The 14,695-nt window shown below is 38.6% G+C and overlaps 1 protein-coding gene across 1 annotated transcript in view; it reads right to left on the bottom strand.

Annotated features, from left to right (window-relative positions):
- Positions 1-2,598: 2,598 nt before the first annotated feature.
- PLA2R1 (phospholipase A2 receptor 1, 180kDa) overlaps positions 2,599-14,695 on the bottom strand; it is a 37,860-nt gene continuing 25,763 nt past the window's right edge. Inside the window, exons 18-29 of the mRNA XM_009697942.1 lie at positions 14,652-14,695; positions 13,170-13,312; positions 12,228-12,345; positions 11,220-11,350; positions 10,464-10,608; positions 7,164-7,402; positions 6,470-6,638; positions 4,930-5,070; positions 4,384-4,500; positions 3,778-3,954; positions 3,044-3,073; positions 2,599-2,816 (exon numbers count right to left, since the gene is read on the bottom strand). The exon at positions 14,652-14,695 is cut by the window's right edge and continues 84 nt beyond it. Of these exons, the coding sequence (XP_009696244.1) occupies positions 2,599-2,816; positions 3,044-3,073; positions 3,778-3,954; positions 4,384-4,500; positions 4,930-5,070; positions 6,470-6,638; positions 7,164-7,402; positions 10,464-10,608; positions 11,220-11,350; positions 12,228-12,345; positions 13,170-13,312; positions 14,652-14,695 (1,672 nt within the window). The remainder of the gene's footprint in view (positions 2,817-3,043; positions 3,074-3,777; positions 3,955-4,383; positions 4,501-4,929; positions 5,071-6,469; positions 6,639-7,163; positions 7,403-10,463; positions 10,609-11,219; positions 11,351-12,227; positions 12,346-13,169; positions 13,313-14,651) is intronic.

Below are 14,695 nucleotides of genomic sequence, written 5' to 3'. Positions count from 1 at the left end.
GGAGGGACCCCATGCTGGAGCAGGGGCAGCGTATGAGGAGTCCTCTCCCTAAGGAGGAAGGAGCAGAAGAGACAAGGTGTGATGAACTGACCGCGACGCCCATTCCCCATTCTCCTGTGCTGCTGGGGTGGGGGGCAGGTAGAGAATTTGGAGGTAAAGTTAAGCCTGGGAAGAAGGGAGGGGTGGGTGGAAGGTGTTTTTTAACGTTTGGTTTTATTTCTCATTACCCCACTCTGATTTGATTGGTAATAAATCAATTTTTCCCCAAGTCAAGTCTGCTTTGCCTGTCACAGTAATTGGCAAGTGATCTCCCTGTCCTTACCTCGACCCACAAGCCTTTGGTTATATTTTCTTTCCCCTGTCCAGCTGAGAAGGGGAGTGATAGAGCGGCTTTGGTGGGCACCTGGCATCCAGCCAGGGTCAACCCACCACACTCTTGCAAACAAAAACCATCCTGCAAGCCACTCCGCTTGCTGTACTGTACAAAGGCAGCTTTTACGCACTTGTCAGTGAAAATGATGAAGGAGATTTGTTGGTTTAAGTTCCTCCAACTGTAGTTTAAATAGGTGAAATTCTCACAGGGAAGGGAGAGATAGTCACAACTTTTTTCTTCTTTTCTTTTGGTGGTAAAGAAACTGTCACAGGTCATACATATAAACAGCAGGTTATCTGACAATTGTACTCAAAAGCTGCAGTCCACAAACTCTAATAGTGGACTTCATATAAAAACAATCTCATAGATAAATCTAGAGGACTAAAACCAAATTTTTAAAACATTACTGAAGACTAATGTATGAGGTCAAACCATTAGACAAAATATACACAGAAAAGCTATTTATATATCATGGAAAAATCTCAGATTAAGAACTTGTGATAGCTACACCCATAGAAGTTACTGAAAACAGTAAGTCGAAAATTATGTTGGGATCAAAACCATCTGCAGCCTCTTTGACAACATTTTTGAACAGTTCTGTAAACCAGCACAGAAATATTCCATGTACTAAGTAATTTTTTTAAATAGCCTTATACATAATTATAACATGAACAGGAAATTTTTGTTTCTAGAATTGGCCATGTGAACTCAAACTAAAAGGCAGTCATACATTCCTGTGCATGTGCACAAATACTGTGTAAAAACATTTCTGTTGGCCTTAGCTGCTTGCTTAATTCGAAGGAACATACCTCCATCTTAGGCTCTTGCAAAATTGTTAGAATGAGTCATCTTAAAACAAACCAACCAACAAATCCAACAATAAATGTAACCCTTTGCAGCAGCTTTTAGAGATGACTGAAGGCACAATAAATCCATTCTGAATTAACTTGTCATGACTAACCATTTGTTTTTTTCACACTGTAATAAAAATAAAAAATAAAATCCCTGAAAACCTTCCAGGTATTTTCAGAGATGTGGCTGGAGGACTGGCTAGGGTGGTGAGAGTCCCACGGAGAGTAAGCGTTGCTGTCGTGGGCCACTGTAACTGAGGTAGTGCAGAGACCTGAGCTGGGTCCTTCACAACCATCAGCCTGCAAACCAACTCGTCAGAGAAATTTATCTCCTTCATTAGCACCTTAGTATGAACATTGAAAGTGAAAAGTGTCCTTCTGAGGGCCTGCTACATGGGGTTATAGGACTATAGCACCCTTTGGGAACAGCAATGTGGTTCCCCCACATATCGTCCTTAGCTTTTGAGAGCAGGGTCTCAGAAGAGGGTACATCAATACTGCTTGCAGAAATACTGTAGGTGAACAGTAAAGCAATTTATTACCATAACTTCAGCAAGATGTGTAGCAGTTTTTTTCTTCAAATAGATATTGCCCAAAAATATCTTTAAAAGAGGCTGATGGGACTCAATTTCTGAAATAACCTAGGTGAGAGATCACATAGTTAAATCTTTAGCAGGATACTGGAAGCATCTCAAATGAATATATTAACTTCAGGATGACAAAATCCATATGCCATTATATCTCTAGACTAATTTATTTTATAACATGAACTAGGCATCACAGGCCAAACTACCAAAACTGTAGCACTCACAAGTCAAAAGTGACTTCATCTCTCTGCAAGCTTGGAAATCCTCCTGGCAAGAATCCACTGTCTGAAAAATAACTGTTCATTTTGCAGAAGGAATGGCTATTAAGAAAAAAAAATCTACCCCATAATGCCTGGAATATGTTTCAGAGTTCCTAAATTCAAGGCCAAATTTTAATGCTGGCTCACGAGCGGCTTCTGTGATGCATAAAAACAAAATACAAAAGCCCAAATGTTCCCAAAGGAAAAAGTTGCATGAAAAGGCACACTGCTCTGGGGCCTTTGACATGACTGCTCCATGTGAGCGGGCGGAGGTTTATGGTGTGGGAGTATTTTCGGTTCCTGGTTTATCCCAGAGGAGTCAATTTCCCCGCGGTTCTGCCATGCATCTTCACCTCATCCTGCCACAAAGCAAAAGCTCTCCAAGGTAGGGAGCGCCGACGGCGTTCATACTGATGGCTGCGAGGGTGTCTCTGGATATTGGTACCCTGGGAGGCTCCCGAGAAGGAGAAAACCACTGTAGATCATGGAGTTTCACATGGAAGACGTGACTGCTTGCTACTGATCAATTAATTGTTGTCACTTCTCTCAAAATCAGAAATGAGGATGCTTTCTTCCAAAGCAGGAACGTCAGTGTTAATCTGTGGCAAATAGGCATTTCTGACCCACAGTATCCTGCGGAAGAATCGGTTATTCTGCTTGTACAGCCACCACAGAAAAAGGGAAATGGCAGCTAGCATCGCCAACGTCATGAGAACAGCCAGAGCTACAAGCCCACGGTATGATGCTGAAAGGGAATGACAGAAATTGTTATTAAGCAAATACAGCTATAATTATAGATAATTGTAAATATAAACATATAGATGTTTCATGGAAAACATATTATTACTCCTTATACATCACGTATTTTAAATTACACGTTTAACAGTGAGAAATGTTACTTCACAAAATATTGGCTAAAAATGTGTTATTACTCCTTATAAAAAAAATTAAGAAAGTACAGAAGAAACTTACCTTTTTCCGAGGGTTCTGTTGCATCAATATCTGAAATAGAATCCAGAACTGTCAGAAAATTACCCACAGAACTCACAAAAGTTACTATATATACTCACTGTAAAACTGATACTGAGAAGACACTCTATCTAAAGCCATATAAGAGCAGGCTGTTCTTTGTTTAATTTGACTCATGTCAATGGGATTCCAACTGGCCAAGTTAAACATTATCTAATCTGTTATCTAAAATCCCTTAAATTTGGCTGAATATATTAATTGGTATTTGTGCAAGGATGAGCAGCAATATCGATCCACTTTAATTTAAAGTACAAATGCACGAGCAGAACCGTGCAGCGGTCGATTCTTCTAGCTATTGGGTCCAAGAGTGACTCAGGCATTTTGGGTGGGCTCTGGAAACACTTCAGCTTTCTCACAGACCCATGTTCCTACTGACGCGGTGTCTGTGCAGCTCTCCCGGGCTGCTGTCCTACAAGGTCTGTGGAGGTCAGCCTGATGCCCTGCACATGGCTCACTCATACAACAGAAAGTCTACTGCAGTTGACAATAACACAACGGCTGCCCAGGTTCCTCAAAAGGAGGTTACCCTGGCTGGTTGGGTTTTTTACAGGTATTTTTTCTAATACCAAACGATAGAATTATTTAAATGAAAACGAAGAGCAAGTAAGTAAGCAACAAGGAATTTGTAAAACAATGGTTATCAGGACACAACTGCCTTCTTGTACAGAAGCACATACCTGCATCCATTTTACATACAAATCCCCTTTTTTCTCTGCATGGAGATAATTGCCAGACTCCATCTGTAGTCCTCAGGCTGATACAGAAATTCCCTTTGAGATTATCAAATTCAGGCTCCCTGATGCCCCAGTTAGAATAATTTAAGGGAGAACCATCAAACCAGGAGATTGTCTCATCTAAGGGCAGAAGTTATAAATCATCATAAAATACCATACTATTTAGATAAATATCTCTGTTTCAGTTGGACTTATCCTCACATAAAAAAAATATTCTATTATGGAATGTCAGGATTGTCTGTTTAGCCACTATATTACTTTTTTTTTTCCTCGAAGGATTTAAAAACATCGTATGTAGTTGACACAGAAGACAGCCTGTAATGCTTCTTTAAGAAAATAAAGGCATTCACATGCACGCATATTGAGTATTCAGAATACTAATAAATATCAATTACAGAAAGCTTGACTGGTTTTACTACCTCATAAACAGGTAATAAGCAGTCAAAAAAAGTCTCAAAAGATAAACAGTATTTTGGAAGATGGTTACATGAGTAGTAAAATAACCAAAACCAGATTCTTACATGCAGTTCTCTTCCACCCAAAACTTACTCTCTTTAACAAGCAGGATGTTCAACCAAACCATTTGCACAGAATAACCAAAACTGTGCAATTCTTCTAAAATGAAGGCATTTTCATCTTCATCTTGAATAGTTAGGAGATTTGATCCTTCAAATTAAACACAGAAAAAATTTTCAAACAATCCATGCCATTAAAATGTAACACTGCATTTCAAAAAGTTAGTATTACGAGTCTTAATGGAAAAGCTTGAAAAGTCTGGTTATACATTACAAGTTCTTAAATTTGCAATTAATGTGAAAATGCTCTGGCTGATATAAAACTGTTCCCACATGATTTTAAAACAAGTTTGATGCTTAAAAAATTCACTTTATGTGCTATTCCAGAAATCAGTATTTTCACACGTAAAGGAACATTTTTTTGATGTATGTTGCCTCCAATTTCATAGTTGGCTTATGGACTCCACTACCGTCATCTTGAACTAGAGAAAACACATGCCATGATTTCAGTAATTTCAGAAAATACGTATTTTTTTAAGATATCACAATGACATTTTGTAGCTACAAAATAATCACTTACCTTGATTTTTGCAGACTTCATATGCAGTATCAAAACTTGTGCCCTGCAGAACTGTGGAAAAGCTGTAGCAACTGTTTTTGAATTTGATCCAGGGAACATTTTTTTCTGAACATAAGCCTTTATAGGCAGTGAGTTTCTTTTCTGTGATAGAAATAACAGCACAGCTTTATTGGCACAACAACATACACATTAATATAACATCCCACAGGCTGTTTTGGAGTAATGCTAATAAGCATGTTATTACGTTATGCCTCTATTTTTCAAAGCGAAAATCTACTGGTTGTACGTACCTGTATTCAAAGAGCAAAGCTGGTTTAATTACTGATCAAAAACCTTGCTGGATTGCAACAGCAATATCAGGACAATCTAACTGGTACTGATGTGCTGAGGGAGTTAGGAGCAAACTACAGGCACATCAGGGCACTGTGGGCTGCCCAGCATCTCCCAGAAGGCTGGGGATTTCCAAGGACTGTAGAGCTTCTTTCCACTAAACCACAAAGATAGCTTATGCCAAATACCGTGGCACAGAGGAGGGTTTCTCATCGGTAAAGAGCAGCCAGCCTCTCTGGCATGCAACGTGCTGCAGCAGAGTCCCTCTGACTCAGGGCAACTCTACAAGCTCACTTTGCAATATGCATACGCAGCATCACTTTTTGGCAGTGCTGTAGATTCAGCTACGTTACCTACAGTCTCACATGCCTCCTACTTTGCTACAAAACACATTTTTTAAAAATTAAGTGAATCTTCGGCTACGTATGATTACATAACTTGACAAACAAATTAGAAAATTAGTCAGCTTCGTTACAAAAACCATGCTAAAGAATATTTTTTGTTTTGAAGGATTCCAAAGCAGCTTTGTTCTCAACAGATCCAGAATCTATAGTATGCTGTAGATGAACCCCTGGTGATCAATACCACCAAACAGGAACTATTTTGAGAACTGGATGCTGCCAAAGATTCTGTAGTCCTGGACTGAATGGAGATCCAGACCTGAATTCTGGAATTGAATGAAGCCCAGGTAACTGACAGTGCATTGCAGGAAACACAACATATTTCAGGATACACGAAAATACTCGTATCTTTACAAAAAAAGTTGCAAAATTTTTAATGTGTAATCAGTGAAGATATGGCTCTAATTTTTCACTTTGTTCTAAGTGCTTCCCTTCTCCCACCCCACAGTTAATTGTAGTAAACTGAATTTATTTCCATCTGGGCTAGGTTATTAGCAATCGTAATTTTTTACAGATAATATAGTGTTCACTGAAGAGAAAGGGTAAGTAATTTTCCTGTTTCTTTTCTATTATGAAAGTTCTCTTTCCATTCTCCTGTGGACCAGACCTGATCGCCAATATTTTATGGGAAAAAATGGTTTCACAAATAGGAGATACAGCAAAGAAACGCCGGAAATACACTTCACTTTTGAATAATACTATCATCATTGCTTAACCTCAAGCCAATTAGTTTAATTTCATATACTTCCACTGTCAATACACACATTTGCAGCTGCAAAGATTTAATATAAAATTTAACTCCAACTTACTAGGTGGCACGTGGCAAACTGCTCCTTGCAGAAGTCGTTCGCAGTTAGCACTTCTCCAGTGCCCTGAAGTATCAATGTAAACGCAGCTGCCAAAGGCCTGGGACTCGTCGTCTTCCCAGAAGGTAAACAAAGACCTAGTACCATCTGACCATTCAAAGTTAAGCCCATTCTGCCAAAACAAAGTTCAGATTATCTTTCTGATATGCTTTAGCACCATACAAGTTCATCTTCTTCTGGTGGTATCCTCACCAGGTATTACAGAATGTCTTTTACTTTTCTGAAGGTTGGGTAGATCCAGAAGGATCTACAAAAGGCAGATCCAAGGATCCTCCCAATTTACTTCTGGGAGACCACAAACTACATCTAACCTGCTGTTTTCAGCAAATGGTTATTTGGGCCTTTGAGCAACTAAAAATGAAACAACATCATTTCAGTGTTGACACTACGAGAGATTTTTTGTGTGTTTTTAAATGTTTTCTATGGGTTTTAGTTTTCAGTAGTCATTGCACCAAACTGGCTCTCATTAGACTTATACATTACGTTGCAAAAAAAATTATCAGGGCTCAAGCTTTCCAGGGTTTCATTTCAGAGGCAAACTTCCTGTGGCTTAAAACGAGTGACACAGCTCATTAGCTTGTTACTGGAAAAGCTCCTCTGCAACATCATACTCATAGCCAGGGAGCCCACTACGTACATCCGAAGTGAACAGCCCGATCCAGTGGTTGTATCCCAGCCGATTCATGATGACCGTGAGGAAAGCTTGGTGATACTGGTCTGTAATACTGACCAACTCCGCGCCGTTTGCCATGCAGGTTTTTAAAGCCGAAGACCATGTAAAATTCCCACGTATTAGTTTATACCTTCTGTTTCCATATTCTAAAGTATCTGGCACAGGGTATGTTTCAGATGCATTGATGACATGTATGGATGTGTCTGTTATAAACAGAAAGAAAGAATTTATTTATTTTTAAAAACAGACAGCTTGAATATAGTAGAAGAGTTCGTAAAAAATCAGAACTATCCTTAAAAACAAATCTAAAAATTGCAAATTCCTTGGTTTCAGGAAAGCACTATGAACTTTCAAAAGAAAAAGAAAAAGATGATGACTACTAGAACAGTATCTCAAATTCCATCACAGCACAAAACTCATCACAGGAGTGCATGATTCAAGGTATAACAAAATAAAACTTGGATGGAGTTTGTTCCACTGACTGGATCTTTGAAGGTCAGTAAGAAATCACCTGGGATCTGGGCATATCCCAAATGTCCAAGAGCAGTGGGCTGCAGAGTGCTCTTATCCCAGATACTTTGCATGTAATTTAGATTACCCCTTTTTGGCTCGTTATTTTTAATAATTTCCAAGATCAGTTTACAGCACAAAACCAGGCCTCACAAATGATTGTACCGGCACAAGTGAGAGGATGACAAACTGTGGGTCATGGTACAAGTGTGTGCTTGGGAGTTCTAGAGCTCATCTTTACTATCCATGAGCCAATGTAGGGAAGATCACAGTACTGGCACTTAAAGAGAAATCCTCTGTGCACGAAGTCTTAAATCTCTTTTTGATGATAAACCAACACAGCAACAGCCAAAAAAATGAAAGGAAGCAGCAGACTTTTGAGATTTAAGAAATAGAGAGAGTCTCCTATGAGAAAAAAAACCCAAGAGATAGAGATCATCTCCACCCCAGCCCAGTCTGTGATGCTGCTGTGCTCGTTTTTCTACAGGAGACAAATGCCTGTGCTGATGTGTATGATTGCCCACAGCATACTTTAAACAAGACTATTAAAATAAAGCAATGCCTCAGTTCTAATCCAGTTTGTCAGTCTGGATTAATTAGTTCTGTCTGTAAAACTTCTCCGTGATTTCAAAATGAAGTGGTTAATTTGCTACGAGGTGGAGTGTGTTTAGACTTGGTTCCCTTTATGACTAAGAGAGGAGGGGTGTTAACAAGCACCTTAAAATAGTAAATTAATTTATTATTTGTCATTCACAAATAATTTAAAATTAGAAGTTTCTAAGCAAGAAAAAGTTCTGCTCTTGAGCTAACTGAAGCACTCTGTATTTTGTTCCAGATTTCAATGCGTGTCACTGCTTAAAAAAAGGCAGGAAATGCAGTAAAATACTGACACAATCCTAACTCAAGCATCACTAAGAGATCAGAGCCCAGTTCAGATCTCCTGCTGGTTGATTTCATTTTAGTCTCCTACAGAAAATAATTCAAAAAAGGGGAGGTAGGATGTGGACAGGATGGCAGAAGCAAAGCACCATCTCGTCTTTCCAGGAACCGACACATTTGTTTGGACATTTGAGACAATTTAGCAGTTCACTACCACCAAGAAGAGGCTGTCTCACTTCTCCCTTCCTTGGTTTTCTGATCTTCCAGCTGTGTATTCCCATGCACAGGTCTGGTATTTGCCTGACCTCGCACTGAGCCGACGCAGCCTGGAAAAGCTGCACAACATGACATCAATTAGGACGAAAAAAATAAAAGGGCAGGGGGAGGGGAAGAGGCAGGAAAGTTTTCTGCTTTATTAGCAAGCTGAACTGCCTGATGGTTTGGGAGAGTGCTGCGGGTGTCACACTGGGGAGGCAGGACTGGTCCCTTCACCCCCAGGAGCATTCTGCTGTGCATGGGGTAGGTGGGCAGCACTGAGCCTGGGGCACAGCCTGTTCCCCCCATCCCCACCGCGCTTCGACCGGGACCCATGGGCCACTCTCACATTCACCCGGCCAGGAAATGTCAGGAGGGTCCTGAGCACCCACCACAGCCCCAATTCCCCCGGGGCACCCTGCGGCCTGGCCACCCTAAGGCAACTGTTTTCCTTCCTGCCTTTTAATGCCTTTTCAGTCTGTCTGAAGCAGCAGCAAGGGGTTAAAATACAAGTATTTGGGAGATAAATGAAACAAACCAGCAGGAAAATGCATTTATTTATTTTTCTCTACACTACGTGCAGGATTACTCCAGCGCTCCCCACAACTGTAGCTCACAATAAAGAATGTCAAATACTGCTATGGTTTGCTAGGGCCACATGTGAGCACTGCCCAAAGCTTGTATTTGTTAATTCTACTTCTCGACTCACTTTCCCTCACCTCCCAGGCAGCCAGCAGGAGAGGATTGTCCCTCTAGGCCCAGGGCTTAACTAAGAGGTGATACATGAAGTTGAGCCATATAAAACCACCTCCGCAGAAAGTACAGCACCCAAGGACACTCCTTACAGGCTCCTGTTACAGCCCAGCCTATGCTTTAGGGTTAATAATTTGCTGATGATCTATTTTGGTGACACGCTCTGGCAGCTTTCCGCTGGCAGGGCCGCAGCAGCCCCCGGGATGGGGCTCCACAGCTGCCCCAGTGCCCTGGGGAAGCCAGCAGCTCCCAGCCTGAGAGGCAAGGCCGGAATGGGGCTTGAGGAAACCGAACGCATGTTCCCCGCAAGAGCTTCATGCTTCTGGCAGGTGAACGTTATGGTAACAGAATTAGAGAAGCGTGAAAAGAAAAGCTAAACTCTATTTGATCGGCTAGTCGGTCCACACCATTCACAGAAATACATTTTCTAGAGTCTATTCTGATCTAATATTGCAAGTCCCACCTATCCCTCAAAAAAAATAATTTAAAAAAATTTAAAAAAATCATATTTTCGTCAAAATTGCCCTCCGTTTTGCCTTTCGTAATTTCATGCAGTTACACTGCTGCCATGACAGAAAACATGGTATTTTGTCTCTATTCCTGATTCTAAGATACACAACAGAAAGATCAAGGTTAGGAAGAAAACTTAATAACAGAACATTCTTTTAGCAATTACTTGTACATCACACCTGTTGATTTATTAAATAGTGCAGAGCTGGTCTGTCTAAATATCAAACTGTCTTAGAAATCTTTTATGTTCCTGGTTTTATAGACACCTATAATAAGCTGCTTCTAGATGAAAATAAAGTAAGATGAATTCAATATAACAAGAAAAGAGAACAGAAGCAAAGCAAAACAAAACCTTACCCTGAGTCTTTTGGCAGATAAACCCATAATTTTTCTGACAGTTTTCTAAGTACCATTTTCCCGTAAAATAAAAATTAGGGTTATTTGATACCAATGTACATAGTGGAAGCTGTTCTTCAATGTTTACACTGCTATAACGCTGTCTCTGCAATCAACACAGAACCTTATATTAATTTAAAAAAACACAGTGTGTAAAACCAATACATAATTATTACATTAAATTTAGAAGAATAATTATCTGAAAGTCACTATCACAAATATTTAGGTAGAGCAATGAACACTCCCATAAATACAATTTGAAACAATAACCTCATAATAAAAAAGTCACAAGCTTTCTCTGAACAAACTAAAATGCTAAGCCCAATATGGACTAACATGGTGTAAACCAGTATATTAAAATACAAAATTCATAATCTTATTCCTTATAAGGAATTACTCCTATTATTCCTATTATATTCATAATCTTATTCTCAGACACAGCATATGATACTAATCATGTAATTCAAACTTTGGTGCTTAAAAGCAATTGCAAGATAATGTGACTACAGCCACAAACTATGTAAATAACTGTTTCAATAGTGCCTTTTTTGCTACCTCTAGTTGTCCCCATAAATCTGTGCCCACAGTTGTCTGAAGTTGCAAAAATTAAGAGAAATCTGAGTTGCTGTAACAAGTTAGGCCTTGTCTTCGTGGCAATCATGATTTTTATGGATAAAACAACTTCCCACTGTCCTTAAACCCCCTGGAAATACTCACATGCACTACTTCAACTGGAGACCAGTTGGCATACATTGGAGGATTTTCATTCACCCATTTTTCGTAATCGTCACTCTGGAAACCTATCCAAACACTCGTTTTCCGTCCAAATAGATTCATTGTTATGAAAGCTGGAAGATGAAACAGGAATAAAATATAATTAACTGGTAATCATTTAGGGATAGATGAAGTCTCTTCCAACACACTAAAACACTGAAAAATGTAATTACTAATCAGTGACGTTACATATTTACTAGAAAGTAAGAACATGAGCGGCATTTCAGCATCATCTAACTATAAATTCAGTTAAATTGGTTAACTTCAGTTGCGTTAGGATCTAGTCCATTAACTAATAAGTCTTCCAGAAAAGTTCACAGCCACTTGAACAACTTAAGTATTAGTTCAGGGTATGGTGCCATTGAAAAAGCTTTTCTCAGTTTTAGCTGAAAGTAAAATTTCTCAACTAAAGATAGCCAGTGAGATCCCTCCCACCTCCAAATAAGTGGTTTTCCAAATGTATGAAATTCAACCACAGATTTTTATTAATAGGGATATTTCCAAATGTGCTGGCATTTATTTCTCTGACAGTTCCAGCCTAGCACTATGCTTACATGCTATACTATAGATCAGATTTTAAGTACTATTAAAGGATAAAAACGAGATTGCTTTTATAACAGTGTGATGTTGCATTCATAAGGTAGAAATTTTACATAGCAAATTTTTAAATGAGTATTCCATAATTTTTTTGTATTTCTAATGCATGGTAGTAAGCACAAAAGAAATAATAATTACTCCTCAAAACGTACCTGTCATATAGCTCAGTGAATACTTGAATCTTTACATTTTAGGAAACTGGGAAAGAGAAACACTAATTTGTTTAAAGCAGTGGAACCATGAATAGGATCTGAACGATCTTTTTTCCTAAATCTGTACCCAAGGTGAAACTTTACTACATCATCCTAATAAAGATGAGATTTTATTTATTTAATAATATTTTCAGTACTCTACCTTGTTCCAGTTCATCATCGAGAGAAGCAAGTGACCCATCATAGCTACTGCAGAACTCTTGTGCAGAGTACCAGTTTCTCAGATGCTCTGGATCCTTCGGAATTTGTATCAAAAAGCACTGTTTCAAAAAAAAAAAAAATAAAATACTTGTTTTGTTTTTTCTCCAGTTTAAAAACTATTTATCAATTACTAAGAGTGATCACTAAACATTTCACATGCTGTTACTGAGTACTATATATATCATTAGTTTCTGTCCTGCAATGGACCTCTCCAACATGCTTGGTATCAATTTTCAGCTGTGATCAGGCTTGGATTCAAATCAGTTGTTTCAAGGCAAACACAATCTGGGTTAAATTTATCCTTGTAGTCACTGCAGTTCAGCACTGGGATAAATCCGGCCACCTCAATGCGTGTTGCTATTAAGGAACGTATGTATTTACGAGAAGCCTGATGAAATAATTGCCTTTCAACTTTCAATTGCAAATAGACTTTGGTTTATAATTGTCTTTGATGAACCGTATTTGAAACAGCATCTTTCAGAGGATGGCAGCCTTTAGGGATCCACTTAGTACAACAAGGGGCCAGAGATCTGTTTTAAGACCATAACAGACTCTTGGAGTTGTCACAAGTTGAAAAGAGAGGATGGAGCAGGCTTTTTACAATAAGTGCCCACATACACTTAGATAGCTTTTGCATATATGAGTATTCAATTCCTGAAATGAAAGTAAAATTTTTGACACATTATTAAGACAACGTCTGTGTGCAAAGCTACTTAATAGCTGTAAACCTTTGTATAACTGTGTCAGTAGTTATAAACCTAAGGGCCCTGTTTTCAAAAAGGAAGAAAATCTTCAAATACTGAATAATCCTTAAGAAGAGCAATTTCTGTCATAAATATAGCAGGCATTTTGAATAATCAAACAGCAGAAAAAAATGTTTTACTTTGATTCCAAAGCGCAACCAGCCTTTGGGACATGCTCCTTGTTGGTTCTGGTCTTTCGGAATCTCTTTCTCTATTTTCCGTGCAAATTTACGTTTACAAATACAGGGAAGAGAGACAGTACAGTTTTCATCACCCCAGAGCCCTGTGTAAAAAGAAAAATGACAGTTCAGTATTGATTTGACAATTGGAATGGGGTTTTTTCTTAGCTAGCTTAGATATTTTTAAGAAGGATATCCTTTAGCGGTTGAGTAAGATGAGATTCTACATCAAATAAATATATTTGGATGTATCGCATTACAGTGGATATGATGATCCATGGGGCTCATACTTTTATTTCCAGTTTGATTTTATTAAGTTAAACCAATTCCCCTACACTGAGTCACTTAACATATGCCTATATCATCATGTATTTAAAAATATACTAGTGATGCAAAAAAAAAAAGAAAGGTATAGAAATTATGCCTTCCAGATAAAATCGTTTGACTTCCTTACATTGAAAATTTTTGGCAAGATCCAGGTACTGGCCTAAAATGCTGACCTGCTTAGGAGGAAAATACATTTTTCAGTGCACTCAAGTTGTTGACCAGCTCCCATCTGCTGGCCCGCTGCGGGGGAAGGGTGGACGTCTCTTCCTTTTAGTCGATTCTAACTATAGTAACACCAAACTCAAGCATTCTACAGTCATGAATCAAAACCCCAAGATTATGTGTGGAAAAAAAGAAGGTTTTACATTTTTTCAGTTTTGGCTTTTAAGGCTGAGATTACAAGAGTGCAGCTGGTTTAATTTTTTTCAGCTCTTCTCAAAAATACAAAGCTGGATATTTTTTTTCCCATGGAACCTGAACATGTTTACTTTACCATATGACTTGCAGATCTTCAGAAAACAGAGTCTGTGAGATGATAGAAATCACTGGAAGCAGCAGCACTGTAAATTTTTTTTATTACCATAGTAAAATATAGACCTATGTGATGATGTAAAGGCTAGCACCAAACCCATGGTACCCAAAAATCCCTCAGCAGATTGGCCATTGGATCAAAAATAAGCTAGAAACCTGAGTATTTAAAGTTGTGTGCTGATGGAAAAACAGTTTATAAATGTAGGAGAAGTTGTTGCTCAGTCCATCTGGCTCATTTGGTTATGAGAAAACTGACTGTGAAAACCAGCAACACATTAACATTTTTGCTGTGCCACATAACAGGTTCTTAAGTAAAACTAAAGTATCAGTATCACTGGAATCTTTGGATTTTGATATTAGAGGACTGGAACTATTAATATACTTTTAAATCCTACAACCTAGTCTCTGAGCATATTAATGATATTTCATTATTCTTCACCATAAAAGCTGTTATGTAAATTATAACCATGTAACAGGACTTTAATATGGATTGCATTTCTTGAGAGCAATTTAAAAAAATATAACCCCTTTGGCCAACAACAAAATCAAGTCAACTCCTGCAGCAAAAGGAGATATAAAATAAACCTGTTTGTGATGAAATGAAGCCACATCTTTTCCCTGGTTTCTGT

The sequence above is a fragment of the Cariama cristata genome, unplaced genomic scaffold (genome assembly GCF_000690535.1).
Source record: "Cariama cristata isolate BGI_N322 unplaced genomic scaffold, ASM69053v1 scaffold30413, whole genome shotgun sequence".
Classification (NCBI taxonomy): Eukaryota; Metazoa; Chordata; class Aves; order Cariamiformes; family Cariamidae; genus Cariama; species Cariama cristata.
This window is presented reverse-complemented; position numbering and strand designations above follow the sequence as displayed.